The following is a 26,500-nucleotide window of genomic DNA, read 5'->3' as shown; positions in this document are numbered from 1 at the left end:
ACAGTCCTAGGCACACATACACAGGTCTCAAAAGATGTGATGGCTATTACATTTTGAGAGAGTCTAATCTGCAACGTTCAGTTTACTGTTTTTTTTCCAGTTTTTATAAAAGTGAAAAAAGTGAAAAAACAAACAAAAACACACACACACAAAAACACAAAACAAGCCAAAATAATGATTGTATTTTTCTTCTCTCTCTCTCTATTGTTCTCTCTCTTATGTTCGCTCGCTACTGTCCGCTCTACTGTTCGCTCACTATGTTCTATATCCATCGCTCTCTCTCTGTTTTATTTTTACTATGTTTTATTGTATTTGCTTTTCAGGTATGGTATGTTATACTGTAATGCTTGTTTTATTGTTAACTATCATTTGCTTAGCAATTACGCCATTCAGCTGCAGCACGGGTTTAATTATTCTGACAGGAACAGCGTCTGCTCCCAAAATATATAAAGCCGTGACTCCAGCGCTGTAGGAGGCGATTTCACCACCACAGTTAAAAAGAAGCATTTATGCCGAAGCATGGGGGCAGGGGTGGAAGAGCACTTTGCTCCTAACATTAGGGGCGGATTGCCCCCATGCTTCGGCATATATTTTTTAGGCACAGATTGCTTCAAAAAATGCTTTATTTTGACTATGTTTTATTGTATTTGCTTTGCAGGTATGGTAAGTCTTACTGTTTTACTGTAATTAGGGATGAGCCGAACACTGCCCCGTTTGGTTTGCAGCGAAAAGGCAAAAAATGTGTTAAAGTCTATGGGACACAAACATGAATATTCAAAAGTGCTAATTTGAAAGGCTTATATGCATGATATTATCATAAAAAGTGTTTGGGGACCTGGGTCCTGCCCCAGGGGACATGTATCAATGCAAAAAAAAGTTTTAAAAATGGCTGTTTTTTTGGGAGCAGTGATTTAAATAATGCTTAAAGTGAAACAATAAAAGTGAAATATTCCTTTAAATTTCGTACTTGGGGGGTGTCTATAGTATGTCTGTAAAGTGGCACACATTTCCCGTGTTTTACAGTCCCTGCACAAAATTACATTTCTAAAGAAAAAAAAGTAATTTAAAATTGCATGGAGGTCCCCCCAAATTTCATACCAGGCCCTTCAGGTCTGGTATGGTTTTTAAGGGGAACCCCATGACAAAATGTAAAAAAAAATGGCGTGGGGTCCTCCCAAAAATCCACACCTGACCCTTATCCGAGCATGCAACCTGGCAGGCCGCAGGAAAAAGGGGGATGAGGGAGCGCCCCCCCCCCTCCTGAACCATACCATGCCACATGCACACAACATGGGGAGGGTCCTTTGGGGTAGCCCCCCAAAGCACCGTGTCCCCATGTTGATGGGGACAAGGGCCTCATCCCGAGGCATCTTAGGGGAGCGGGCCACCTGTTTACATAACCAAGTGGCCCTGCCCCCGACTACCGGGAAGCCACAGGGAAGTCTCCGTGCACCAGAGGGGGCGGGGTCATCCGGTAACGTCACTGTGTGGACCCGCCCTCAGTTATAAAAGAACTGTCAAAGCGAAGACCCATCATACAGCGGGAGCCTCCCATTGGTTCGCAGCAGAACATGCGAACAGGCAAAAAATTAGTTTGAACATGCGAACACCGTTAAAGTCTATGGGACACGAACATGAATAATCAAAAGTGCTAATTTTAAAGGCGTATATGCATGATATTATCATAAAAGGTGTTTGGGGACCTGGGTCCCGCCCCAGGGGACATGTATCAATGCAAAAAAAGTGTTAAAAACTGCAGTTTTTTCAGGAGACCGAAACCTGTGTTACATCAGAGAGGGGCAGGGTCACCCGTATATCACTGGGGAAGCCTGGGTTTCCCCTTATGTCAGAGGGGGGTGGGGTCAGGTGATGGATGGCCCTGTCCTCCTCAGCTAAGACCTGTAAGGCTGCCGGGATTCCCGCAGTGTCTCTGGTGGAAACAGGATGCACTGCGCTGGAACATCGGGAGAGATCACCCATCGCTGGACCCCGGAGAAGAGATCACCCATCGCTGGATATCAAGAGTGGATTGCCACCACTGGAATCTTTTTTTATTTTTTTCCCAATGGTGTCTGTGTGTTTTTTAACAATTTTTTTAAAACTTTCTTTGTGAACTGGTAGGGGTACTTTTGTATTGTGGATGGGGACAAGGGATGAGGCCCTTGTCCCCATCAACATGGGGACATGGTGCTTTGAGGGGTCACAGACCTGAAGGGTATGGTATGGATATTTTTGGGGGGAACCACACATCATTTAAAAACAAAAATTGACGTGGGGTTCCCCTTAATATCCATACCAGACCTGAAGGGCCTGGTAATTGAATTTGGGGAGAACCCTACGCATTTTTTTTTTTTTATCAATGACTTTTAATGACTGTTACGGGGAGCCGACAATTCATAATAGCCGCGAGTGCTTTTAAATGATTTTTTTCATGCAGAAATGACACTTTTTGCAGGGACAGTTCTAAGCATGGGAAACATGAGCCCTTTTACAGGCATACTATACACACCCCCCAGGTATAAAATTTAAAGGAATATTACACTTTTAGTGTTTCACTTTAAGCATTATTAAAATCACTGCTCCTGAAAAAACTGCAGTTTTTAAAAGTTTTTTTGCATTGATACATGTCCCCTGGGGCAGGACCCAGGTCCCCAAACACTTTTTAGGACAATAACTTGCATATTAGCCTTTAAAATTAGCACTTTTAATTTTGAACGTTCGAGTCCCTTAGACTTTAATAGGGTTCTAAAGTTCACGCAAAGTTTAGGTCTGTTCTCAGGTTCTGGTGCGAACTGAACCGGGGGGTGTTTGGCTCATCCCTATTCATGTTGAATGGAGATTATTCACCCCCTCCAGCCCTATTCAAGTAAAGAATTGACCCCCCCCCCCCTTCCCGCATTCATGTCTCTATTCAGATGCCTGCTACTTTAAAGTGGAGGGCCACCCTGAAAAACAAAAATACATAAAAATTTTGAAAAAAATCTGAAAAAAAAATGTTTTTTTTTTTTTAACTTACCAGAAATGCCTGTTGCTAGGCACATCATCCTAATCTGTCTCTTCCTCCTCCGCGGTGATCTTCTGTCTTCTTTCCTCCGTGCGGCGTCTTCTGTGTAATGGGTTGCGCTGTGTTCTGGGAACTGTGTGTCCCAGAACACAGCGCGCCCCATTCACAAAGCACTGCGCGACTCGCGCATGCGCAGTAGGAAACGGGCAGTGAAGCCGCAAGGCTCCACTACCTGTTTCCCTTAGCTAAAATGGCGGTACCGAGACCCGATAGCCGAGGGATGGATCAGCCTCGGGCGGCCGACATCGCGGGCGCCCTGGACAGGTAAGTGCTTATTAAAAGTCAGCAGCTACAGTGTTTGCAGCTGCTGACTTTTAAAAAAATGTTTTTAAAACCGGCCCTCCTCTTTAAGAAATTACTACATCTTTGACATGGAAATCTTTGTTGTTCATTTTTGTTGTGCTAATGCCATAGGAGGTCCTGGGAGAAATCCAAGCTATCATTTCAGTATGATCTTTCCTCCACTTGTTGAATTTGAAGGTAAAAGGGGAACTCCTGCTTGAAAAATATTCCTGGGAATGACACCTTGAAGGGGAGCCATGAACTCAAGGCCTGAGTTCTGAGTTCCAGTGAACACCACAAGAGAGAGAGAGAGATCTGAGGTGCCAGACACAAATGCATTAGTTCCAGTCTGTCTGTGAATGTCAAGTTCTGTCCTTACACTAAGGCAAGTTTTTGGAGTGGAGAATATTCTGATTACATGGATGAGTACAAAATCATATCCTTGGAGGTATTTTAAACATTTAGGAAATTAAATTAAGGAGTGAAATAATGTGGACTTTTTTGTGTACTGGAAATTTTATGGATATTCTTAAGCCATAAAAAAGAGACTCTTTGTGTTCTTTTATATTTTTTGATGAGGATTAATTTTCAGTAACCTACAGACTGTCATGCCCCCTCCCCCCTTGGTTTTATGCACTGTTATGCCACCCTTCATGGATATCTACTAATTCTGTTGTGTTTATTGAGCTCTGTTTTATTCCTTTCATTCCTAAGCCTATTTCTGAAATGTGCTGCTTACAAGTTAAAATCCATATTTTTTACTTGAAAATTACTTAGAACCCCCCCAAACAATATATGTATATTTAGTGCCGGATCGTGGCTCGGGTCTCCCAATGGGATGGGATGCCTGGGAAAGGTGGCAGAATGCGGCGGGGGGGGGACGTCCACTCTCACTCTTTTGGGGTAACAGCAGTGTGGCTTTTATCCACATCAGTTGTTATCAATGAAGAGCCGGGTTCTGACTGCCCTTTAAGGCCTGGTTATTATTAAGAAAAGGCAAATTATAAAGGGAAGAGAGCTACCACTTATGCAGTTAATCGGTGTTATTCTATTTCATTTGGCCTTGCAGGTTCGATAAAAAAATATAGAAAAGTATTGCATTATAATAATTTAATGTGAACAATATAAAAAAAAGTGTTAGCATGTAAAAACTTGGGAGCCAATCCACAAACTCTATTGAAGTCTATGGGACCCAAAGTTGAAAAATCAAAAGTCTTATGTGCAAGTCATTGCCCATAAGAATGGTATGAGGGTCTTGGTACTGCCCTGGGGGACATGTATCAATGCAAAAAATGCTTTTAAAAAAGATGGTTTGTACAGCAGCAGTGATTTTTTTTTTCTTCAAACATTATATTGAAAATTTTGGTGTAACATTACAATAACAAGAAAGCATATTAACAATCCATGCACAGCACAGTTTGGATATTAACAGTTTTGAATCAGTACAATCTTACAGGTATGGTACACCCTCTTCCATAAGTGTACTTTAAAGAGTTAACAGTATAGCGGAAATCATGGAACATAAGACATCCGAGTTAAATTTATTCACTGTTAACTAATGTAGTGGGGAATGGGCTCTACTATGTTTATATATTAAAGGTGAAAGCTAGATGAACTGGTGCATGCTTCCCTAGTATCCAAACATCCCTATCAGGGTCAGACTGTGTCTGGAGGGGGAAGCGGCAGGCCTTCGTGAGCAATGATATTATAAGGGTAATAAGCCTGTCTGGTGAGTTATCCAGTGTCCTGACTATGGGACTGAGTAAATTGTGCTCTAACGCGAGAGGGAGTAGGGAGGCCTTTATAGGGCTGCAAAAGAGTTTCATATATGATGTAGGACTTGTTATAGAATAGTTAATGTTTGATCCGTTCGGTATACCATTTGTTAACGACTGTGTTGGAGAGTTTGACTTGGGAAAAGATGTGACCCGTGTTTTGAATTTTTTTTAATTTGTGCATGTGTTGAGTTATGAGGTGTTACCTGGTACCTCTGGGGTGGTGGTAGTGTTTTGGTACATGAGATTTCAGTAGTCAGTAGTTTCTTTGAAATGCAACCAGCAAGCCCAGATTTTCAGAAATTTTGTTGGGCTTTCTTTAGATTGGTGTATGAGGGCTTCCATTTCTACTATTTTTTTGATACGTCGAAACCAGTAGGAGATGGTTGGGGGTTAATCAGTCTCCAAAATGCTGGTATGCTTTGTTTTGATGCGTTAATAAAGTGGAGGATAAGAGACTTTTTGTAGCCCCAGTAGGGCACTGATGTGTGGTGAAGCATAAATTGAGTGGAAGTGAATTCAAGGGTGTACGTGGTGATTTGTGCGATGGAGCAGTGAATCTCCCTCCAGAAAGGTTGTATGAGTGGGCATTCCCAAATTGATTAGCTATGCCTTCTGAAGTAGCAACAGAGTTTCCTGAGGAATGTTTTATGGTATGGATGGAGGTGGCTGCCTTTTTAATTTGAAGGGCTCTTGCCAGGATTTTCCGGGATTTGTTTCCGTATTCGTAGAATAATTGTTTCGTTTTTTTTGCATTTTAGCTTTTTTCCTAGTTCTTCCAATAATTCTTCCCTTGCCTGTATTAAATCTGTAAGGGAGTCCGTGGCCAGGGTTTGTTTATGGATTTTTTCAAGAGAATGAATGCATCTGTATAGTTTTAGCTTTTCATGTTTTCGTCATCAGGGAGATAAATTCTCCACGGATAACAAATTTGTGTGCTGCCCAGAGAGTAGCAGGTGAGATACCAGCAGAGTCATTCTCTTGAAAGTATCTCAGGATTCGTGTGTTGATTGTTTGTGTGACCTCTAGGTCTGTTAGTAAGGAGTTATCCAGGCGCCAAATGGGGGGATGTGTTCTTCTAGTCAGAAAAGTCAGACTCATGGAGATTGGGTTATGGTCAGACAGAAGCATAAGGTCAATGGTAGCCGTCGTAAGGAATGTCAAGTCAGTCTGTGAAATGAAAAAGTAGTCCAGTCTGGAATATTTAGTATGCGGAGAGGAAAAAAACGTATAGTCTTTTTCTTTGGGGTGAAAAGTACGCCAGGAATCGTGTAGGGTTAAGTCACTCAGTTGCATTTTGATTACTCGGAGGGCTTTGTATGTGAGGGAGGAAGACCCCGTAGACGTGTCTAGAGAGGGAGAGAGTGCTACATTGAAATCACCCCCTACGACTAGTAAACCTTTCTGGAAGGAGGTCAGCTGGTGCATAGTTTTGCAGAAGAAGGGTACATGGTGTTTGCTGGGTGCATATAAGTTTGCAAGTGTGATGGGCTTGTTGTGAAGTGTGCCCTTAATGAATAAGTATCTGCCCGTGTCATCTCTGTCAACTTCTTGTATTTGGAAGGGGCAATGTTTAGAGAATAGTTTTGAGACACCCTTCGATTTAGACTCCGTGTTGGTGGCGTGGTATACTGTCGGATAGAATTTGTTACTAAGTTTTGGTATGTTGTCTGACCTGAAATGGGTCTCTTGTATAAAAACTATATGTGCTTTGGTCCTTTGGAGTTGCGCTAGCAGTTGAGATCTCTTTTCTGGGGTATTAAATCCACATGCATTTAATGAGTAAAAATTGACACTGATACCCTGCTGCGATGTGGGATGTTGTGCCATGTTCGGGTTCATGTAAGGGGTTGTTGCCAAGGCAGCTCTATAGAGTAAACTTTGAGGTGTGTTCGAAATGTTAGAGCACCTAGCGTTCAAGGAGGGAGGTGAACGGTAGTTTTGGTTTGTTTTCTGAAGAGACGTGGGATCAGCCAACGTGTCTCTTGGTTATATAAAGTCGGTGGTTTATGGTGCCTCTTTGACACAGAGGAGCCAATCAGTACCTGTCGTGTTGAAGGCCCGTGTGGGGGTTGGCACCGAACTGACGGGGAAGAAAAGTTAGCAATGGATGCCTACTCGCCGCTACAGGTAGTTTGATACGTATACGGAGGTGAACCCTAGGAGTTATGTGCTTGGGGTGTCAGAGGGGTACTTTAGCGGCTCAGTAATTGAACCATTATCTAATCTTAGTAACCATATCTAAGAATAACTTAGATATGACACATGACATGACACATGACACATGCCCAACAAGAGTATATAGGGCAGGCCATATAGTATGTGCAGAGTATATAGTGCCTGGGGGCCTGAGGAACCAATCAGGGTATAGTGAATTGCTGGTTGTTAAGAAGCAGGCCAGAAGGCCGGCCGTGGCATCCTTAACAACAGATGAGTCATCAGCTGTCAATGGGCTTCCCTGCTGACAGCTGAATAGCTGAATAAAAAAACATCACTGGCAAAATCATTTTTTTTTTAATCTGGTATCAGATGATATCTTTCTATATTTACAAATACATCTTACCTGTACAAATGAAACTTGATAGTCCACCATACACGACATCATCGTTGTCTGGTAAAATAAACGGACACCGCGTTTGAACCTCCAAACAATATTGCTTGCAAGGAATTTTGCTACTGCATTCGAATTGTGTAACTTGAAAATACTGGGAACACAGCCAGGACTTATAGACAGTCTGGAAAGAAAAAAAAAACTGTAAGGTAATGTTATATAGCAATCTGTTTTGTTTACTTTAACTCTGAATACATTAATGCAGCTAAGCTTTAAAAAATGATAAGTAATTATCACACAGGAGATTTATAATAATCATTATTTTGACATGTCCACTGTGCAATTTAGAGCCTCAATTAATTGTATTTTTCATCTGAAATATCAGCTAATTTACATGATATATTATCCTGCATACAATACCAGTGCAACAGAGACTGCATATCCATTCCTTTGATTTCTCTAATGGATACTACTGTGCAAATGTTTGATCCCCATTTATTTGCATGTTAGACAAGAGAATCTATTGGAAGCATGCAACATAACATAACTGATACCAACATCCCCTGGCAAAGCATAGCAAGCCGTCATGGTCATTCAACACAAATTTTCAAAATGAAATTCATGCTAACTGTATAGCTCCACTTTTTGGTAAATGTTATATTTAAAGGGCAGCAAAAGGTGAAACGGCAGTCAATAAAGTGGGCAATGGAAAGGTTCAAAATGGTTTTGTTTCCAGAGTAAATGTAGACATTTGAAAGAGATTTCACATCAGTTTGTGTTTTCATAACTCAGGTCCTATGTGTCTACAAATACCCCACAACAATCAAATGTAATAATTCCTCATAAACTACCCTGGATAAGAGCCCACAGAGCCATAAAGGAACAAGACAGATAATGAATATGGTTTTCAGCATTGATTTGATTGCAGTGCTGTGTAATGATATCACAATTTCCAGAAAAGTGGAGTGTGGCTGTAAGGTTCTGATATATTTACACTGTAAGAGAAACTACTAAAATCAACATGATTTTACTGATTTGCTCATCAGAAAACAAAATACAATAAGAGAGGAAGAAATGTATTCAGATCCTGTAGTCTCTTATCCAGCCAGGAGCACTTCAAATGGACTGGATTGCAATGTCAAATAAGGTCAGATACCACAACCCATATTGATACAGCAAAGCAAAAAGCTAACACCTTACTACACCGATATGTATTTAGCTATTATACCTATTTTTGACATCCATACTGTAGTGCATATAGAATGTAGTTTTATGGAAAAAATAATAATAATGTAGGCTCATATTATCATATTAAAGACCCATATCTCTGTGAAAGGCAGTTTATTCAATAGTATTTAATGGCACTCTAATTTCACACAAAAAATGCTATTCTCAGCCTAAGTTTATAAATCCTCCAACGTGTGCTTATGCTGATTGTGTTAATGCAATAAAAACATTACTTCAGCAATCCAAACATTACGTACAAAGCATTATGTATTCATCTGTGTACTGTGATGTTATAGCCAGCAGAGCCTATACCCACAATGAGCATCTTCCAGGGTGCAGCAGTCAAATAATAGCAACCATATTATGCTAACCACCTGTCAGCAGCAGGTAGTCTCCATTGCCTGCCATCTGCTCCCTCACAGGCTTCAAATCATGAAAACTAGCTTGTTGTGAAATATATGCCAACGTACATGTCCTATGAGTGCTGCTCTTTTTGTTTTGATGCTCATCAATTTCACATTAAATACTCAAGCATTATTTGGATTACACATGGATGGTTTACTCAGCAGACCATAATACAAACAAAGCAATATTGATCCATGATGTACCAGCAGTCAGAGCAGTAATAAAAACTAGCAAAAAGAAAATTGGACTGTGTCCATTACAACCAATTCAATTTCATGTGCCACTTTTCCAGTGGCCGTCAGAAGATCAATACTTATTCCTTGTTATGGGCCTTATATTTCCATGCTCTATTTCTTATATATTAATTTCTGGGTGTTTAGTACCAACAATTTGAAGCAGAAATATTTTTTTGGGGCATGGGATGTCCTGCTATTGGTCAGAAATGAACAACTATGGTCATTCAGTTTAGCTCAGTATATTGTAGCTAAGCCAAACACAGTCAGTGCAGAAGGCTGTGTGTAAATATTCATATAGGATCTTGTTATTTAAGCATACAGAGTTCCTCATCTAAAAAAAAGCATGTGAAAATGCTGTGAGATTCCAAAACCAGCTTTGCAAAATGTATATAGTATCTATAGTATATATAGCATAGCAAAACACACTGATAAAATTCAAAGAAAACAGAAATAATGTTTGTGACATTTCAAAACTGAAGGCATATGATCTTATGACAACAGTCAATAGATATAAGAAAAGTCAAATTGAGAATCTTTTTTATGAACATTGTTTCTGTTATAGTGTGGATTGGAATGACATGGCTAATATTATCAGCTTCAATATACTGTATACTTTCCTGGTTAAAGGAATGCACTCCACATATGCATGTTTGGCAGAGCAAGAGTCAGGAAACCTACAAGTGTAAGTAATTAAACCATCTTTTGATGCCTATAACTACAATAAACTAATTACAAGGTCAATCTGGTCTCAGCCCATTTTTGTGTCAGATGGTTTCTCTGTTTGATAATTAGGAAAACAACTGACCAAGGGTGTAACTTTAGGCACAGAAGACCATGTGAATGCTATGGGGTCCATATGCAGAAGGAACACAGCACAGTCTGATTACCCAGCAATTTGCGCACTTAGCAATAGCATTTTGGAAATACATTGTGATTAAATAAATGTGTATGTATTTATAGTTCTAGACCAGTTGCTATGAATGTAATTAGTACTCTATTTCACTAGAGGAATAGCCTTTGGGATATACATAAAAAAGATCCTATTACACATGCTTGATGTGAATAAAGAACAAGATTATCATTATACTAAGGAGTGCTGGTGAAGAACATTACTTTCCTATGGTTGTATGGAGGCAACATCCACCAATTCACTACAACTTCAAGCCTGTAAGGCCGCGTACACACGCGCGGACTGTTTGCCCAACCTTGTTCGTCAAACAGTTTCGGCAAACAGTCCGCTCAAAATTTGCATGAGCGGACTTGCCCACACACGAGCGGACTGTCCGCCCAAACACTGTTCAGCGGACAAGGTTGGGCGAACAGTCCGCCCGTGTGTACGCGGCCTTAGAAGTACAACAGATACAATTCAACTTCACAATCCTGCATCTGACACAAAAATGAAAGAAGAATGATACTTGTAAGTTTACATTTCCTTTGTTGCTTTATTTGAGATAACAAACATCACTGGATCCATGACCCTTTGGGAAGCTCAGTTTCAGTACAGTTGGGGAATAAATGAGCAAGTCCAACTAAAATGATTGATTTTTTTATTTACCATTAAAATGTCAAGACAGGTATATTTAAAGGGATTAATTAATGTTTTGAATGCTCATACTTAATATTTTCCCCAAATAACATTAGTATTTGACAATGATTCGCAAAGTCATTTCTGAATTCTGATCCTCACCTTTAACTTTAGGTTTGCAAATTTTCGTTAAATCCCAAGGATAATGTCATATACCCCACAATATATTTCCATACAAAGCTTACAAATGAACTGCTTACTCTGTACAAATATGCCATTATTAAAACACTGAAAGGCAAGACAGTCTGGATGTGATTTAATCTGACAGTGACTGCTGCAAATTGTGTTCTTCCTTTGGGAACTAGCTTGCTTAAAGCACTAAGACGCTTTTGACTACAATGTGGAGTTTTGCATGTTGCGTGTTCTATAAATGTCAGAATTTATGTATATCCTTTAGCAAAGAGGTAATATTTACCTTTTATGTTTTGTGTGTTATACTGTTTTTACTTGGTTTGATTTGTTGACATCAAACATGTAGGATATAGTACAAATCACAGATCTACCAAGCTATGCTTTTCAAATATGTAACAATATAAATCACTAAAAAGAAATTGACACAGCAGTAAAATATGTGGTTTTCATTCAAATGGCAGATGATGAATGTTCTGGGCTTACTCACAAACATGTCTCTGTATGCAAGGTTAAAGCTTCTTCAACATATTTTTGGCCTATTTTATCAGTCAATGGGACAGTTTTACTAAAGGCAAATAGGCTGTGAACTTTGCTAATGCAGTTGTACTCATTTTACTTAGAGCTTAGTAAACGTGGTAAAGCTCTGATCATTTCCATTTTCCATTTAGGCAAAGTGACATGTGTCTCTTTAAAGAAGAACTCTAGTCTAAACAATAATACATTCTTGTAATGGAGGTATTGCAATCTCTAAAAATAATCTGATTAGAATTCACACCTGCCTTTCAACTTTTGCATGCCACTGGCTTTCATGGCCATTGAGACTCTGGTATTTGGCAAGTGAATAACAGGACAGTTTGTGTTTAGGATCTAAGTGGCTTTTCCCACAATGTCCTCGGTTTCTGGACACACCAAAACAAGTTTCTCTGCCTGCCTCCCTCAACAGCTTAGAGAGGCAACACCTGGGGAGGCAGAGGTAGCTGAGAAAATGACTGTTGCAGGTAAGACTTGTTACTGTGTTTTTGTCGTGTCAATTTGTGGCCTCTCGTTGTGTCACCCATGTCATGTGTTCAGTTCCCGCAGTTGAACTTACAAATCAATCGTACTTCTTCTCTCATTTATTCACTAAACCAAAGTTATTTTTAAGTGTCACACTTTTCCGATACCTTGCACTCCCACCACTGTGCGATCTGAACTCACTTGCACAGCTCACTGTCGCAGGTAGGATTTGTTACTAAATTTTTTATGTCTCTTTGATTCGTTACCTTAGTCGATTGTCTCTATCTTTTCTGTCTTCGCCTGTCAAGGCCATCTTTGAGACAGCTACCTGTCCCTTTACAACCACGTCTTCTGCTGCATGGACACATGCAGTCTTCAACAACGTCTTCTGCAGCACACACACTCACAAACCATTGAGACCCATGAAATATCATCTCAGCAACCTGACACTCATTGAGACCCTTGCAACCACGCAAATCCGTCTCAGCAACCCGACACTCATTTTGAGACCCTTACAATCATGCAATAACATCTCAGCAACCTGACACTCATTTGAGACCCTTGCAACCACGCAAAATTGTCTCAGCAACCTGACACTCATTTGAGACCCTTGCAACCACACAATATCATCTCAGTAACCCGACACTCGTTGAGATCCTTGCAACCATGCAATATCGTCACAAGAACCTGACCCTCATTGAGACCCTTGCAAACACGCAAATCTGTCTCAGCAGCCTGACACTCGTTGAGTTCCATGCAACCACGCAATATCATCTCAGCAACCTAACTCTCGTTGAGACCCTTGCAGCAATGCAAAATTGTCTCAGCAGCTTGACACTTATTTGAAACCCTTGCAACCACGCAATATTGTCCCCAGTAGCATAAAACACTTTCTGGCACGCACCTACGTGCAAACCCGCACACAAAACTAACTTGCAAACACACCTCAGTGGCACACAATCAGCCACTCAGACAAGCAGCAGCACCCAGTTGGCCATTCATCTCTAGTGGCATGCAGGCCACTAATCTTTTTCTCTGTCTTTCTCCTTGAGGTCAGTCGAGTTCAGGTTTCCATCCTGCACCAGGTTGGACGCTATCTCCCCAGGTAAAAAAAAAAAAAAAGAAGTAGGGGAAGAACATACGGTTCACATCTTCACCCCGTTGCATGACAGGAGTGGGCCAGTTTATTTCAGGTAAAAGGAGTATACATGTACACTTATGTCATCCTTCACACAGGTTTTAGTTCGACCAAGTCTCGATCCAGGCCCTCGCTACTGGTGCACAAGTCAGGTGTGTAGTTCACGGGTCTTTTTCTTAACTTAGTTTCTATGCCCCACTTGGCTCTCTATCCACTGCTACATCTCTTCGTGACACTTGCACCCCCTTATTGTCTTGGCATTCGGAAGATTTAGAGATGTTGCCTGCACAGCTGCACCCAGCAGGAAGCAAGCACTGGACCTATATCTCCACACACTCACAGACTTAGGATACAAGTAAGGAGGGCATGCCTTCTACGACTACCACTGGTCATTTTTGGCCAAGACAGCTGCCAGGCTCAGCCAGTTCCAGGTCAAGACAGACTGGAGTGTTTCTGACACAGAGCTGTTCTGCCACCACCTCACCGGCCTCCGCTCCCTGCTGTGTACTATTTTCCATTCCGCTACGCTCACAGAAAATTGGTGTTCTGATTCAGCCATAAGGTGCTCCTTCTACCTTCCTTCCACATCCGGCACCAGTCAGGGCTGGCCAGCCCTGATCAATCCCCACAACTGGACACGGCAACTGAACTAGGATGGCCTGCCTTTTCAGCAGGGGGCTTCACCATATGTAACAATTACAATCAGGGCGGATGCCTCCATGGCCAGTGCAGGCTACTCCACATTTGCATAGCATGCCATAAAGCACACCCGAAGGCCACCTGTCAACTGAAACAGCAGGGAATGTCCAGACTCGGCCAGATAGATGTCAGTTGGTTGAGGTTCTACCTCTCTACACACCCCACCCCCTCACTGGCCGGCCATATTCCTGATGCACAGCTTCATAGTTGGGTTCCACACTGGCCTCATCACCTTACCCCTCCCCAGCCATGAATGCCGAAACCTCCAGTCTGACGGCTATTGACGAACAGGCTATAGACTCATTAATACAGATGGAACTGGACAGAGGATTCATCATCAGCCCCTTCCCGCAGTCTCATTCCTCTCACATTCTGAGCCTAAACCCCCTGATTCCTTCCAAGGAATTTTCCCTCAAATATGCCTCAGTTGACCTGGCCATCCAAGCCATCATTGAGATCCTGGTCCCAGTGCCTGGCTGTCCAAAGCAGACATCTCAGATGCGTTCAAACTCCTCCCTATAGAGCCATCCCTCTGGTGGTAGGCATGGTATTAAGAAGAGGGATTCTTTTTTTCTTTTTTTTTTTTTTACTTTCAAACGATTTTATTTTATGACAAAGGCACTTGCAAGAACATACCATTAAAACAAACAATCTTCAGCAGGGCAAGCCTGCTGTCACAGTGCAAGTAATAATAAAAGAAGACAGTTGTGGAAATCAGAAAATGGCAAATAGGTACAAATATCCTGCCCCGCCACAGCGAGGGGCCATACAATAAAACAAAGGGTCACCCCCCGTGAGGAGCCCATATAAGAAGAGGGATTCTTATTATTACTATTCACCACCAAGCTGATCTTTGGGTCCAAGAACAGCCCGTGGCTGTTCAACATCATTGCTCAGGCCCTAACAATGATTCTGTCACACCAGGCCCACTGTCAGACAGTCATCCACTACCTCAATGGCTTCCTGCTCATTGAACAACCAAGCACACCCTTGGCAGATCTAGACAGGTTGAGAATAGTGTTCAGCAACCTCAACGTGCTCATAGCCAGGCATAAAGTGGAAGACCCAGCACATTCTATCACCTTCCTAGGTGTCACTTTGGAAACGCATGTGATTCAGGCTAGCCTGCCTCCCAACAAACTAGCCCATATCAGGACAGTTATCCATGACTTCACCCTGTTGCAAGGGTGTACCATAAGGCAGTTTCCTTTTTTGGATGCTCAATTTCACCATGCAGATTATTCCTCAAGGGCGGTCCTTTATATCATGGCTTTTAGTCTTTCTCACACCAGTGCAAGACCCAGATTAAGTTTTGAAACTAGGCCCAGCAGCAATAGCAGACTTAGCTATGTGGGACGAGTTTCTCACTAACTGGAACGGCATTTCCATGTTCATCCCAGCAGCTCAGTCACCGCAGGTGGTCACCAATTTAATTTTTCGTAAATGTGAATCCATGGATGTGCGATAACGATGCAAAAAAAAAGAGAAAAACCCCACCCAGTCTTCCTTTGAAGTTTAGCCAGGGTTTTGATTCATTCGTTAAAAACCTTCGCCTCACTGCTACTTCCCCTTATAGTCGCACAATCCAATGCATGTTGGTTTTGTTTCATACACTTTACAACCGGTTTGTATCAGGATTCATTACATACAGTTACAAAGATTCATGTCAGTTTCATTTCACACACGCTACAGCCCGATTTAAATCCAGTCACCTCAGCGACACAGCGATTCATACCGGGTTCATTTTGTACTCTTCACGGTCTGATTTATATCGGATTAATTTCATACACTCTACATCTGTTTCTTATCAGATTAATTTCATGCAATCATATAGGATTCATTTCATACTTACAACCGATTCATATCGGATTCATTCCATACACATCCAAGAACAACTTCTTGCAATCATTGCAAGCACGCATCCAATCACAAACTTCTTGCAATCGCTGCAAGCACGCACCCAAGCATACACTCCCTGCAATCGTTGCAAACACATATCCAAGCACAAACCTCTTGCAGTCGCTGAAAGCACACATTCAAGCATAGAATTCTTGTAATCATTGCAAGCACGCATTCAAGCACAGACTTCTTGCAATAGTTGCAAGCACACATCCAAGCATAAGCTTCTTGCAATAAGTACAAGCACACATCCAAGCATAAACTTCTTGCAATCATTGCAAGCAGATGTCCAGGCACAAACTTATTGCAATCATTGCTAATACGCAGTTCTGGATAGCTCAGTAGATTGCTTTGGGAAAAAGGCCTGGATACTTTCCTAAATGTACATAATATAACGGGGTACTAATATTTATAGGTAAAGTTGATCCAGGGAAAAATCCGATTGCCTCTCGAGGGATCAGGAAGGATTTTTTTCCCCTGCTGTAGCAAATTGGAGCATGCTCTGCTGGGGTTTTTTGCCTTCCTCTGGGTCAACTGTGGCTGTAGAATTGGGTATGTTGTGTTGTACGATATTTTATTTATTTATTAAATTTTTATGGTTGGACTGGATGGACTTCTGTCTTTTTCGACCTAGCTAACCATGCATCCTACCATAACTTCTTGCAATCGTTGCAAGCATGCATCCTAGCATAACGTCTTGCAGTCATTGCAAGCACGCATTTTGGCATAACGTCTTGCAATCGTTGCAAGCACGCATCCAAACATAGCTTCTTGCAATCATTGCAAACACACATTCAGGCACAACTCCTGCAGTCTTCGCAAGCACATGCAGTAATACAAACTTCTCACAGTCACTACGAACACATCTCCAGTGACAAACTCCCGGGCAATCATTGCAAGCACATGTTTAAGCACAACTTTTGCAATTGTGGCAAGGCACGCAACTTAGCATAACTTCTTGCAATCGTTCTTCTTACAAGCACATTCTCAGTCACACACAAACTGGCTACACATCATTTTCAGCGGCACTTAATTGGCCACTTGTCTCCAGTGGCATTTTTCATACGAGCCACTCACCGTTTCCTGTCTGTCAACTCTCCCTTAGGACAGTTGAGTTTAGCTTTCATCCTGCACCAGGTATCGTGTTGCCACACGCATCTGACTTCTTCTTGTAACACTATCAGTCTATACCTAGCCAGTGTCCAGCATTTCTTATCCTTACAGGACATGGAAAGCTGTCTGTCTTTGCGGCCCATACAGTAAGATCCCCTCTACGAGGCATCAAGAAGCATCAGCCCATAGCCAACGGCAAACGCTCGCCCATCACAACTGCCTAGTCATCCAAGCGACCATCTACCTGGCCCTTTATGGTTTTAATGGCCTAGCCAATTTATCATTAGTGGCACTGGCAGCCAGGTACTATACAGACACCACCTGACTTTTAAAGACCATTACGTCCTTCAGCTTACGGTCTCCAACTCCAAGACTTCACCCATACACGGGGGTGTACCAAGAAGCGTCTCTCTCTCTCTTAGAATGCTCAATTCTGCAATATGGGTCATTCCCTAGGATCGATCTTTATGTCAGCTTCCTGGTCTTCCTCTCACAGACACAGGACCCCTTTCAGATCCTTAATTTAGAAGCTGCGGCAATAGCAGACCTATCAATGTCGGAAGATTCTGTACTGCGTGGATCGGTATAGTGATGTTTATACCATCTACGACACCCCTATCACTCCTAGTAGTAACAGATGCTGCAGCCTTCACAGGCTTCGCTGCAATTTTTGGCCACCATTGGTTTACAGGACCATGGCCTCAGGGATATTCCTAAACCCCCGGGTTTACCCGAACTTCCTCCCTCTTCAAGCTATACCAGGTCATGACAGCCGCTCAACTCTGGGGTCATATCAGGACAGGACAGGCCGTGGCTTTCACCACCGACAACCGGGCTGAGGCCGATCTTGTTGATGAAGCCAGGTCTGGATCGCTCTCAGTTATGTCCTTCCTGCGCAGGCTGCTTCAATTATCTTGGCAGCACCAGTTCAATGTCCACTGTACATTCATTCCAGGCTGCCATCTTCTGGGACATGTCTACTATCTTTACTAGTGCACCATTTGACCTTCTCCCCAGCCTGCTCATACAAACAGCCATTTGCTTAGCCTACTACGGGTTCTGATGGCCTAGCAAGTTCACCTACAGTAAGTTCTGTGTAGTCGTCACTTGGCTCGCTACCAACACCATTTCATCCTCCACCTTGCAGTGTCTAAAACCCAGCAATCAGGCTCCAGGATAGACGTCCATCTCTATAAAACAAACAATGCTTGGTGTCCAGTAACCATACTCGATCACCTATTGTCACTACTATCGGAACGCTCAAACTCTAGTCCCCTGTTACCTTTTCCATGCAAACCTTTGAGTGCCTGCCAGTTTTTCAAACACATGGGGGTTCTTCTACGCAGCCTACACCTCGACCCCAGTCTGTACCACGGTCACTCTTTAGTATTGGAGCAGCCTTGGCAGCATCTCGGCATGGGTCCCAGGTCACGTCATTAAGAGACTAAGCAGGTGGAACTCTGCCTACCTCGCCCGGTACATCCCCAATCCTCAGGTGGAAATGGCACAAGCATTCACCAAACTTGCTCAATAAATTAAACTAAAACTAATAAAACTACACCCCTACCTAAATGTTTTTGCCCCCTTGTTTTGGTATACCGACCATCAGACCAGGGCACACTTCAGGTTTATTTCATGTTGTAAGTCTTATGGTAAGTCTATTTGTTCATATCCGTATCGACCATAGGGCTTCGACCATAAGTAGGAAGGTCAGAAAGGTGGCCTGAATTTATGGGAGGAGCCCGGGGAGTATTTAACCAGCCCGCTCGCCTGTGGTCTTTGTCGGTTTCCTGTGCGTGGTACCCACCCTCCCATCCCCTTTTCAAGGCATTTCTCAAATTCATTTCTCTTCACAAATATTAATTTCTAATCTAGGGTATGCCCCCTTATTTTGGTATGCTGACCATCAGACCAGGGCACACTTCAGGTCTATTTCATGTTGTAAGTCTTATGGTAAGTCTATTTGTTCATATCCGTATCGGCCATAGGGCTTCGACCATAAGTAGGAAGGCCAGAAAGGTGGCCTGAATTTATGGGAGGAGCCCGGGGAGTATTTAACCAGCCCGCTCGCCTGTGGTCTTTGTCGGTTTCCTGTGCGCGGTACCCACCCTCCCATCCCCTTTTCAAGGCATTTCTCAAATTCATTTCTCTTCACAAATATTAATTTCTAATCTAGGGTATGCACCCTTATTTTGGTATGCTGACCATCAGACCAGGGCACACTTCAGGTCTATTTCATGTTGTAAGTCTTATGGTAAGTCTATTTGTTCATATCCGTATCGGCCATAGGGCTTCGACCATAAGTAGGAAGGCCAGAAAGGTGGCCTGAATTTATGGGAGGAGCCCGGGGGGTATTTAACCAGCCCGCTCGCCTGTGGTCTTTGTCGGTTTCCTGTGCGCGGTACCCACCCTCCCATCCCCCTTTTTAGGGCATTTCTCCAATTCATTTCTCTTCACAAATATTAATTTCTAATCTAGGGTATGCCCCCTTATTTTGGTATACCGACCATCAGACCAGGGCACACTTCAGGTCTATTTCATGTTGTAAGTCTTATGGTAAGTCTATTTGTTCATATCCATTGGCCATAGGGCTTTCGACCATAAATAAATATATATATATATATATATATATATATATATGTACATTATATTACCAAAAGTATTGGGACATCTCCCTTTTCACGCACATGAACTTTAAGGGCATCCCAGTCTTAGTCTGTAGGGTTCAATATTGAGTTGGCCCACCCTTTGCAGCTATAACAGCTATAACTCTTTTGGGAAGTCCATCCACAAGGTTTAGGAGTGTGTCTATGGGAATGCTTGACTATTCTTCCAGAAGCGCATTTGTGAGGTCAGGTACTGATGTGGGCGAGAAGGCATGGCTCACAGTCTCTACTTTAATTCATCTCATGGTGTTCTATCGGTTGGGGTCAGGACACTGTGCAGGCCAGTCATCTTCCTCCAACCCAAACTCGGTCATCTATGTGCACTGGTGCGCAGTCATGGGGAAGGAATTCCCTTCACTGGAACTAAAGGACCAAGCCCAGCCCCTGAAAAACAACACCACACCTTAATCCCCCCTCCAACAAATTATTTGGCAAGGCCCATCAAGACATGGATGAGCGAGTTTGGGGTGGAGGAACTTGACTGGCCTGCACAGAGTTCTGACCTAAGCTACATAGAACACCTTTGGGATGAATTACAGTGGAGACTGCAAGCCAGGCCTTCTCATCCAAATCTATGCCTGACCTCATGAATGCATTTCTGGAAGAATGGTTAAACATTCTCGTAGACACATTCCTAAACTTTGTGGGCAGCCTTCCCAGAAGAGTTGAAGCTGTTATAGCTGCAAAGGGTGCGCTAACTCAACATTGAATCCTATGGACCAAGACGGGTATGCCATTAAAGTTCATGTGCATGTAAAGGCAGGTGTCCCAATACTTTTAACAATGCAATGTATGTATATATATATATATATATATATATATATATATATATATATATATATATATATATATATATACTGTATTTGCTGGCGTATAAGACTACCTTTTACACTTAAAAAAAATGCCCAAAAATCGGGGGTCGTCTTATACACCAGGTATACAGGTATACAATGCTGCCCGATAGATGTCAGCCCCCAAATGTCTGCTAATACTGTATGTGGCTTCAGCTACAAACAGTATACGCCATTGAGCCAATCCCGGCGAGCGATGTATTCTATTAATGAATACAGAGCCTGCTTGCATTGGAGTAACAACCTCTGCCAATCCGAGCAGGCTACATAGAGTAGCCTACTCGGATTGGCTTTGAGAGAGAGAGGCAAGGGCTGATGATGCTACAGCCTCTGCCAATCCAAGCAGGCATTGTATTCATTAAAATAATACACCGCTCACCATACTTCCCTGGGTAAATCCATTCACTGATCTACTACTATACATCCTGCTATTTGCCTTTGAGGTCCCAGGCACCCAAGAGGGACAGGTAAATCTGGGACATATGACAGGGGGGTTATTAAATGCATTTTGGTGGACAATTCCCATAGAATGTAACCCAAAAGTGGTATAGGTTTGGTTAGTGAAAAATTCTACTTTCCAGAGTTGTGGCATTCAATAGATCTCTGTTTGTGTTATTATTGTTTGATTTACTTTATGACATAACACAGCATGGCGGATGAGTAGTTGGTATTCTTGCTTTGTATTTTTTAATCGTTCTAATGTTTTTTTTAAATGGTGTTGCCTCAGAAGGGGGGTAGTCTTATACCGCGAGTATTGCCCAAAACCTATGTTTTCACTTGAAAAATAGGGGGTCGTCTTATACACCCAGTCGTCTTATACGCCGGCAAATACGGTATATATATATAATATAATATGTGAAAAGATTTAGTAGTTGTTATTGTTTACTTTGTAGTTTGTTTGGTAAGGTGTCTACCTTTTCACCAACAATTCTCTTTAAAAATCTATTTTTAATGTAAAACACTCTTTAGCTGAGATATAGTTTGGAAAGGAGGAAAGAACCACATTCCATCTGTCATTTTCCAGCACACATCAGAAATAGAAATCAAGCATCTGATTATTTTAGTTGCTACCAACTACATTTTCAATATCTTTTTTCTTCAGTTCTTACATGAAAGTTATTGTGACTATACTTTGCATTTGTTACATTATACCTCTCTGCCCAAAATGCTTTGAATAAGTTACCTCTAAGCTCTGGAAGCTTTTAATCTTTATTGAAATATTCTATCAATTCCTATCAATTAAATACTTTGTTAGTGTCGGCAAAAGAAACACATTTGTGTTTAATTTTTATGATGTAACTGCAATTATTTTTTTCACATACAATCATAGATACCTCATTCACCAGTTGGTGCATAGATCACAAAAATGCATTTTATGGCAATTGCTATTTTTAATTAAAGAAAATATGCCTTATCTTCTTGCTGATTTCTTTATTCAGTGTGCCTGGGTTATCATCATGATACTGATAATTTGACCATCATTACATGTTGTATTCACTAGGGATCAATTTGCTAAAATTAATAGGATTAAACATTTCCTAGCATTAATTTACACATAGCAGACTAAAGATGACTTCCTGTAATGTTTGTTAGCAGAAAAATCATGTTGGGACTTGAGGACACTATTTGATCTTTATTGCAAGTTGTGTGGGGGGCAAATTACTGATCCTTCAGTGAAACTGATTACAAGCAAGTGTTTATACTAATCTAGGCATGGTAACGGCAACTAACAATATGAATTATGAGGGGAAAAAAATATATATATGTTCTTATTTTACTTATTTATAAGGCAACTTTATATATTTCATAACACACAAAGAAAAGATAAATAACAAGTTGTAACAATAAAGTGTTTATAAAGCATACCCTCAAGTGATATACAGAGTTAAAACAAATCCTCTGACATATGTTGTACCCGTTTCTCTGCAGCGATCCCTTCTTTACATTTTTTTAAAGCCCAGAACTTACACAGCTAGATTTCAGAGGCAGGGACAGGGATCTAATGTTACACACCGCACAGTTCAGAGAGGAGAGCTGAGTGTCATCTGAGACTTGAGTCGACAGCCCCCTCTGCACAGTCTTATAGGGAAACATGCACAGCTGAGGCTATTAATCACATGCTGTGTACTAGAGCATCCCTTCCCCGTCTCTGTCAATCCCTTGGTGTTGACACAACCTTTCGGATATAACACATGCAGATAGAGGAACCTGAATGCAGACAGCAATCATACTCAGTACTTGAATTGAGGCACGTTATAATTTTTTATGTCAGAGGTATATAACCACTTTACAGTTTGTTTTTGGTTTTAGATAAAGTGAGAAATTATTACAACTCCTGTCAGATTTTACTGCAGTCAGAGACTCCATATACATCAAAGGGGTTGTAAAGGCAGCAGGTTATTTATCTTAATGCATTCTATGCATTAAGTTAAAAAGACTTCTGTGTGCAGCAGCCCCCCTAAGCCCCTAACACTTACCTGAGGTCCCTCTCTGTCCAGTGATGTCCACAAGTGTCTCAGCCATCTGAAATTATCCCTCCTAATTGGCTAAGACACAGCAGTGACACCATTGGCTGTTGCTGCTGACAATCAAAATCAGCTAGCCAATCAGGGGAGAGATGGGGCGGGGCCAGGTCGGGGCTCCATGTCTGAATGGACACAGTGAGATTGGGTGCCCCCATAGCCAGCCTCTGGCTTAGGGGGCACTGAACACGAGAGATGGGCCAGGATCATAGAAAAGGGAACCAAGAAGAGGAGAATCCAGTCTGCTCTGTGCAAATCCACTATAACAGAGCAGGTAGGTATAGCATGTTTATGGAAAAAAAAAGACTTTAGAATCACTTATAAGCAGAACTTTAAGCAAACAGCTAAATGTATAGATTTAAAAAAATGTCAATATGGGAGATGGTTTACTCTTCAAAGAACTTTCATTACTCCAGTTCTGAAATTTACATAACTGCCATCGCTCGCTATTCTGCTTGGAAGGGCATACAACCTTAACTTTAATGCCTAAAGTATTGCTTACAGGTCTAGTCCTGTCCTCCATCAAGGATCAGGAGGCTAAAACCAGGTCATTTTCAGGTACTTATACAGTTTCCATTAATAAATAACAATTATAATATAATAATAATATATAATAATTATATATTAATTATAACACTGTATTGATGAATAGTGAACTGCATTCATTATGTCCTTTATATCATCTCCCTGGAGTACAGTTTTAAGTCAGATGTGATAACTTGCTTTAAATTGTTTTCTAAGTACTAAATAAGATATGAAAAAAAATAATTGTTAGGCTTTTTTTTTTTACTTTATTAGTTACAGTATTTTTAATACATTTAATTAATGCTGTAAAATAAGTTAAACTTAAAGCTTTAGGCAGCTGTGCCAATCTACTGTTTCTACCCTATACAGAATAATGCCTTAAGTACGGTATATTTTTTTTAGCTTTTCAAAGTTACTAAGTGGAACTTTTGCTGTCCATTTGCTTTAAGCTATGATTTAAGAGTACAATGAAATGTCATGTCTGAAACTATGTACAACAAAATGAACAAATAATCTACACACAGTATTACAAAAAACAAAAAGATATACTGTATATTCTGTAGTCAGGACTGTTTCTAGGCCAAGACTAACTGAAGAGACATTCAGAGTGCAGTGAATGGTCATCTTAAATGTAGTGGTCATATTTATTCCCATTCATTAAACAAGATAACTACTTCTACAGCCAGTGACTGCAGGGCAGAAGTCTGCATTTTAATAAAGCACTTTGTAAAGAAAAAGCAGGTCTGTGGGTAGGTAAAGAAATATAAACACGGTGGGGTTGATTTACTGAAGGAAAATAGACTGTGCACTTTACAAGTGCAGTTACTCCAGAGCTTAGTACATTTACAAAATAAGTACTTTACAAAGAATACCCAATCACATGCAAGATAAAAAAACTGAATGTTTGCTTGCACATGATTGGATGATGGAAGTCAACAGAGCTCTCCCTCATTTACTAAGCTCTGGAGCAACTGCACTTGAAAAAGTGCACAGTCTATTTTCATTTAGTAAATCAACCCCAGTGTGTTTAAAATCCACAGGTGATTAAGTAGAATATTGCATGAACATAAAAACTGCAATTTTACCTATATAAAAATGATCTTTGCAGTTCACTATAGGGTGAGCAAAGGAGGTGGAAAATATTATATATACACACGGGAGGAGCATAAGCGAGGGTGAATAATATAACAGCATGTATTGCAGGAAGCTAGAGCTACAATACACCTTACACATGAATGTGACATTATCAGAAAAGCCTGAAAAGTGATATGTGGTAACGTTTTCCATCACCCACAGGAGAAGATCTAAATGGTCTGATCCTCTCCAGAATGTTCCATTGGACAGGCTGTGCACTGGATAAAACTATGTATGACCCCCCTTAATTGGTCTTTGGGAATCCATCTGGTGTAACCTATTTTAGGTTATTTCACTCTGAATGCCATCATTGCTCTTAATTGTACTATAATCAAATGGAAAAAAAAAACAGAGGAAGGAGACGTATCCCATCTATGCTGTTGAGTTAGCACAACCCCTCCTTAGGGCACAGGAGTAAAGGCTCTTCACCTCTCTCAAATACATCACAAGAAATGCATAAAATCTTCAAACAACACAAAAAAGAGGCTAGCGTACAACATTCTGGTGCAATAAAGATTAATATGAAGGAATAAAACAGCACAATCAATGCACTCACATGTGACCAGGTAATGGGAGCAGTGTACACAGCCAAGTGCTCCCTCTGGACTATATTGATCTCCCTGACAAATATCATCCATTCAATTCCTAGTATCCAAGGTGATGAATTTCAGAGGCATGTCCACTTTGTGAAGCCTCTAGAGGCTTGACAGAGAAGGACATGCCCCTGAAATGCATTCAGAAGCCCAGTGTGGAATGCTGTAAGAGAACAAGCTTTGGCCAATTAATTTTCATGGTCTAATAGCTTTCCTGGTGGTGGAAGAGGAGGAAATCATGACTCTTAGCCCTTGTACACATGGTCGGACATTCCGACAACCAAATCCGTTGGATTTTGTCCGACGGATTTTGTCCGAAACTGTTGGTCTAGGAATTTGATCTGAGCATGCGTGGCACTTTGTCCGATTGGAATTTTCTACACATGATTGGACAAAGCGCCGATCGGATCATGTTGTCGGAAAATTTTATAGCCCAGCTGGAAAACTTGGTTCGTCTAATACTACGACGGAAACAGTCAGATGGAGCCCACACACTGTCGGATTATCCGACAAAACGGTCCTATTGGACATTGTCCATTGGAATGTCAGACCGTGTGTACAAGGGCTTAAAGCATTGCAGCTGGTTCCAGATTTTGCTTACACTACGCCCTTGTACACTACATTCAATTACCTAGCCACATGTAAGTGCACAGATTGTGCTGCTTTTTCATTCATATTAAAAGTTATTTTTCTTGCACCAGATTGTTACGCTCTCTCTCACTCTCTTTGTGTGTTATGTCTATTGCTCCTTACACTGCCTAAAATCGCTAAAACCAGTCACCATCAAATAATCTGCATTGGTAACGTTAGGCTCATCCAAGTGGCAAATAACATATTTTCTTTGTCTACTTGAAATAAACATATTTCACTGTAGCAGTAGTAATGCTTAAAGTGATGCCTCCTCTACTGGCAGTTCACACCAGCGATGATAGCTTCTCCCTCGTACAGGTGCCTTCTGTAGAAAGCTAGGTGTTAAAGAGGCACCCCAAGTTGGGCTGTGTGTGCCCATAGACACACAAAATGCCCATAAGCCACAACTAGGAGATTGTCTAAGAGCAGAAGCCTATGTACTCAGTTTTTCTAGAGATTGCAGAAAGTAAAGGGAAT

General features: G+C 41.4%; 1 protein-coding gene across 1 annotated transcript in view; it reads right to left on the bottom strand.

Annotated features, from left to right (window-relative positions):
* NALF1 (NALCN channel auxiliary factor 1) overlaps nucleotides 1–26,500 on the bottom strand; it is a 648,204-nt gene that overhangs the window by 43,722 nt on the left and 577,982 nt on the right. The window contains exon 2 of the mRNA XM_077482910.1: nucleotides 7,685–7,856. Within this exon, the coding sequence (XP_077339036.1) occupies nucleotides 7,685–7,856 (172 nt within the window). The remainder of the gene's footprint in view (nucleotides 1–7,684; nucleotides 7,857–26,500) is intronic.

This window comes from Lithobates pipiens, unplaced genomic scaffold (genome assembly GCF_037356315.1).
Source record: "Lithobates pipiens isolate NorthernLeopardFrog02 unplaced genomic scaffold, aLitPip1_a1.2 Scaffold_16, whole genome shotgun sequence".
NCBI classification, from domain to species: Eukaryota; Metazoa; Chordata; class Amphibia; order Anura; family Ranidae; genus Lithobates; species Lithobates pipiens.
Note: the sequence above shows the minus strand (reverse complement) of the source record. Positions and strands in the feature narration are given on the sequence as shown.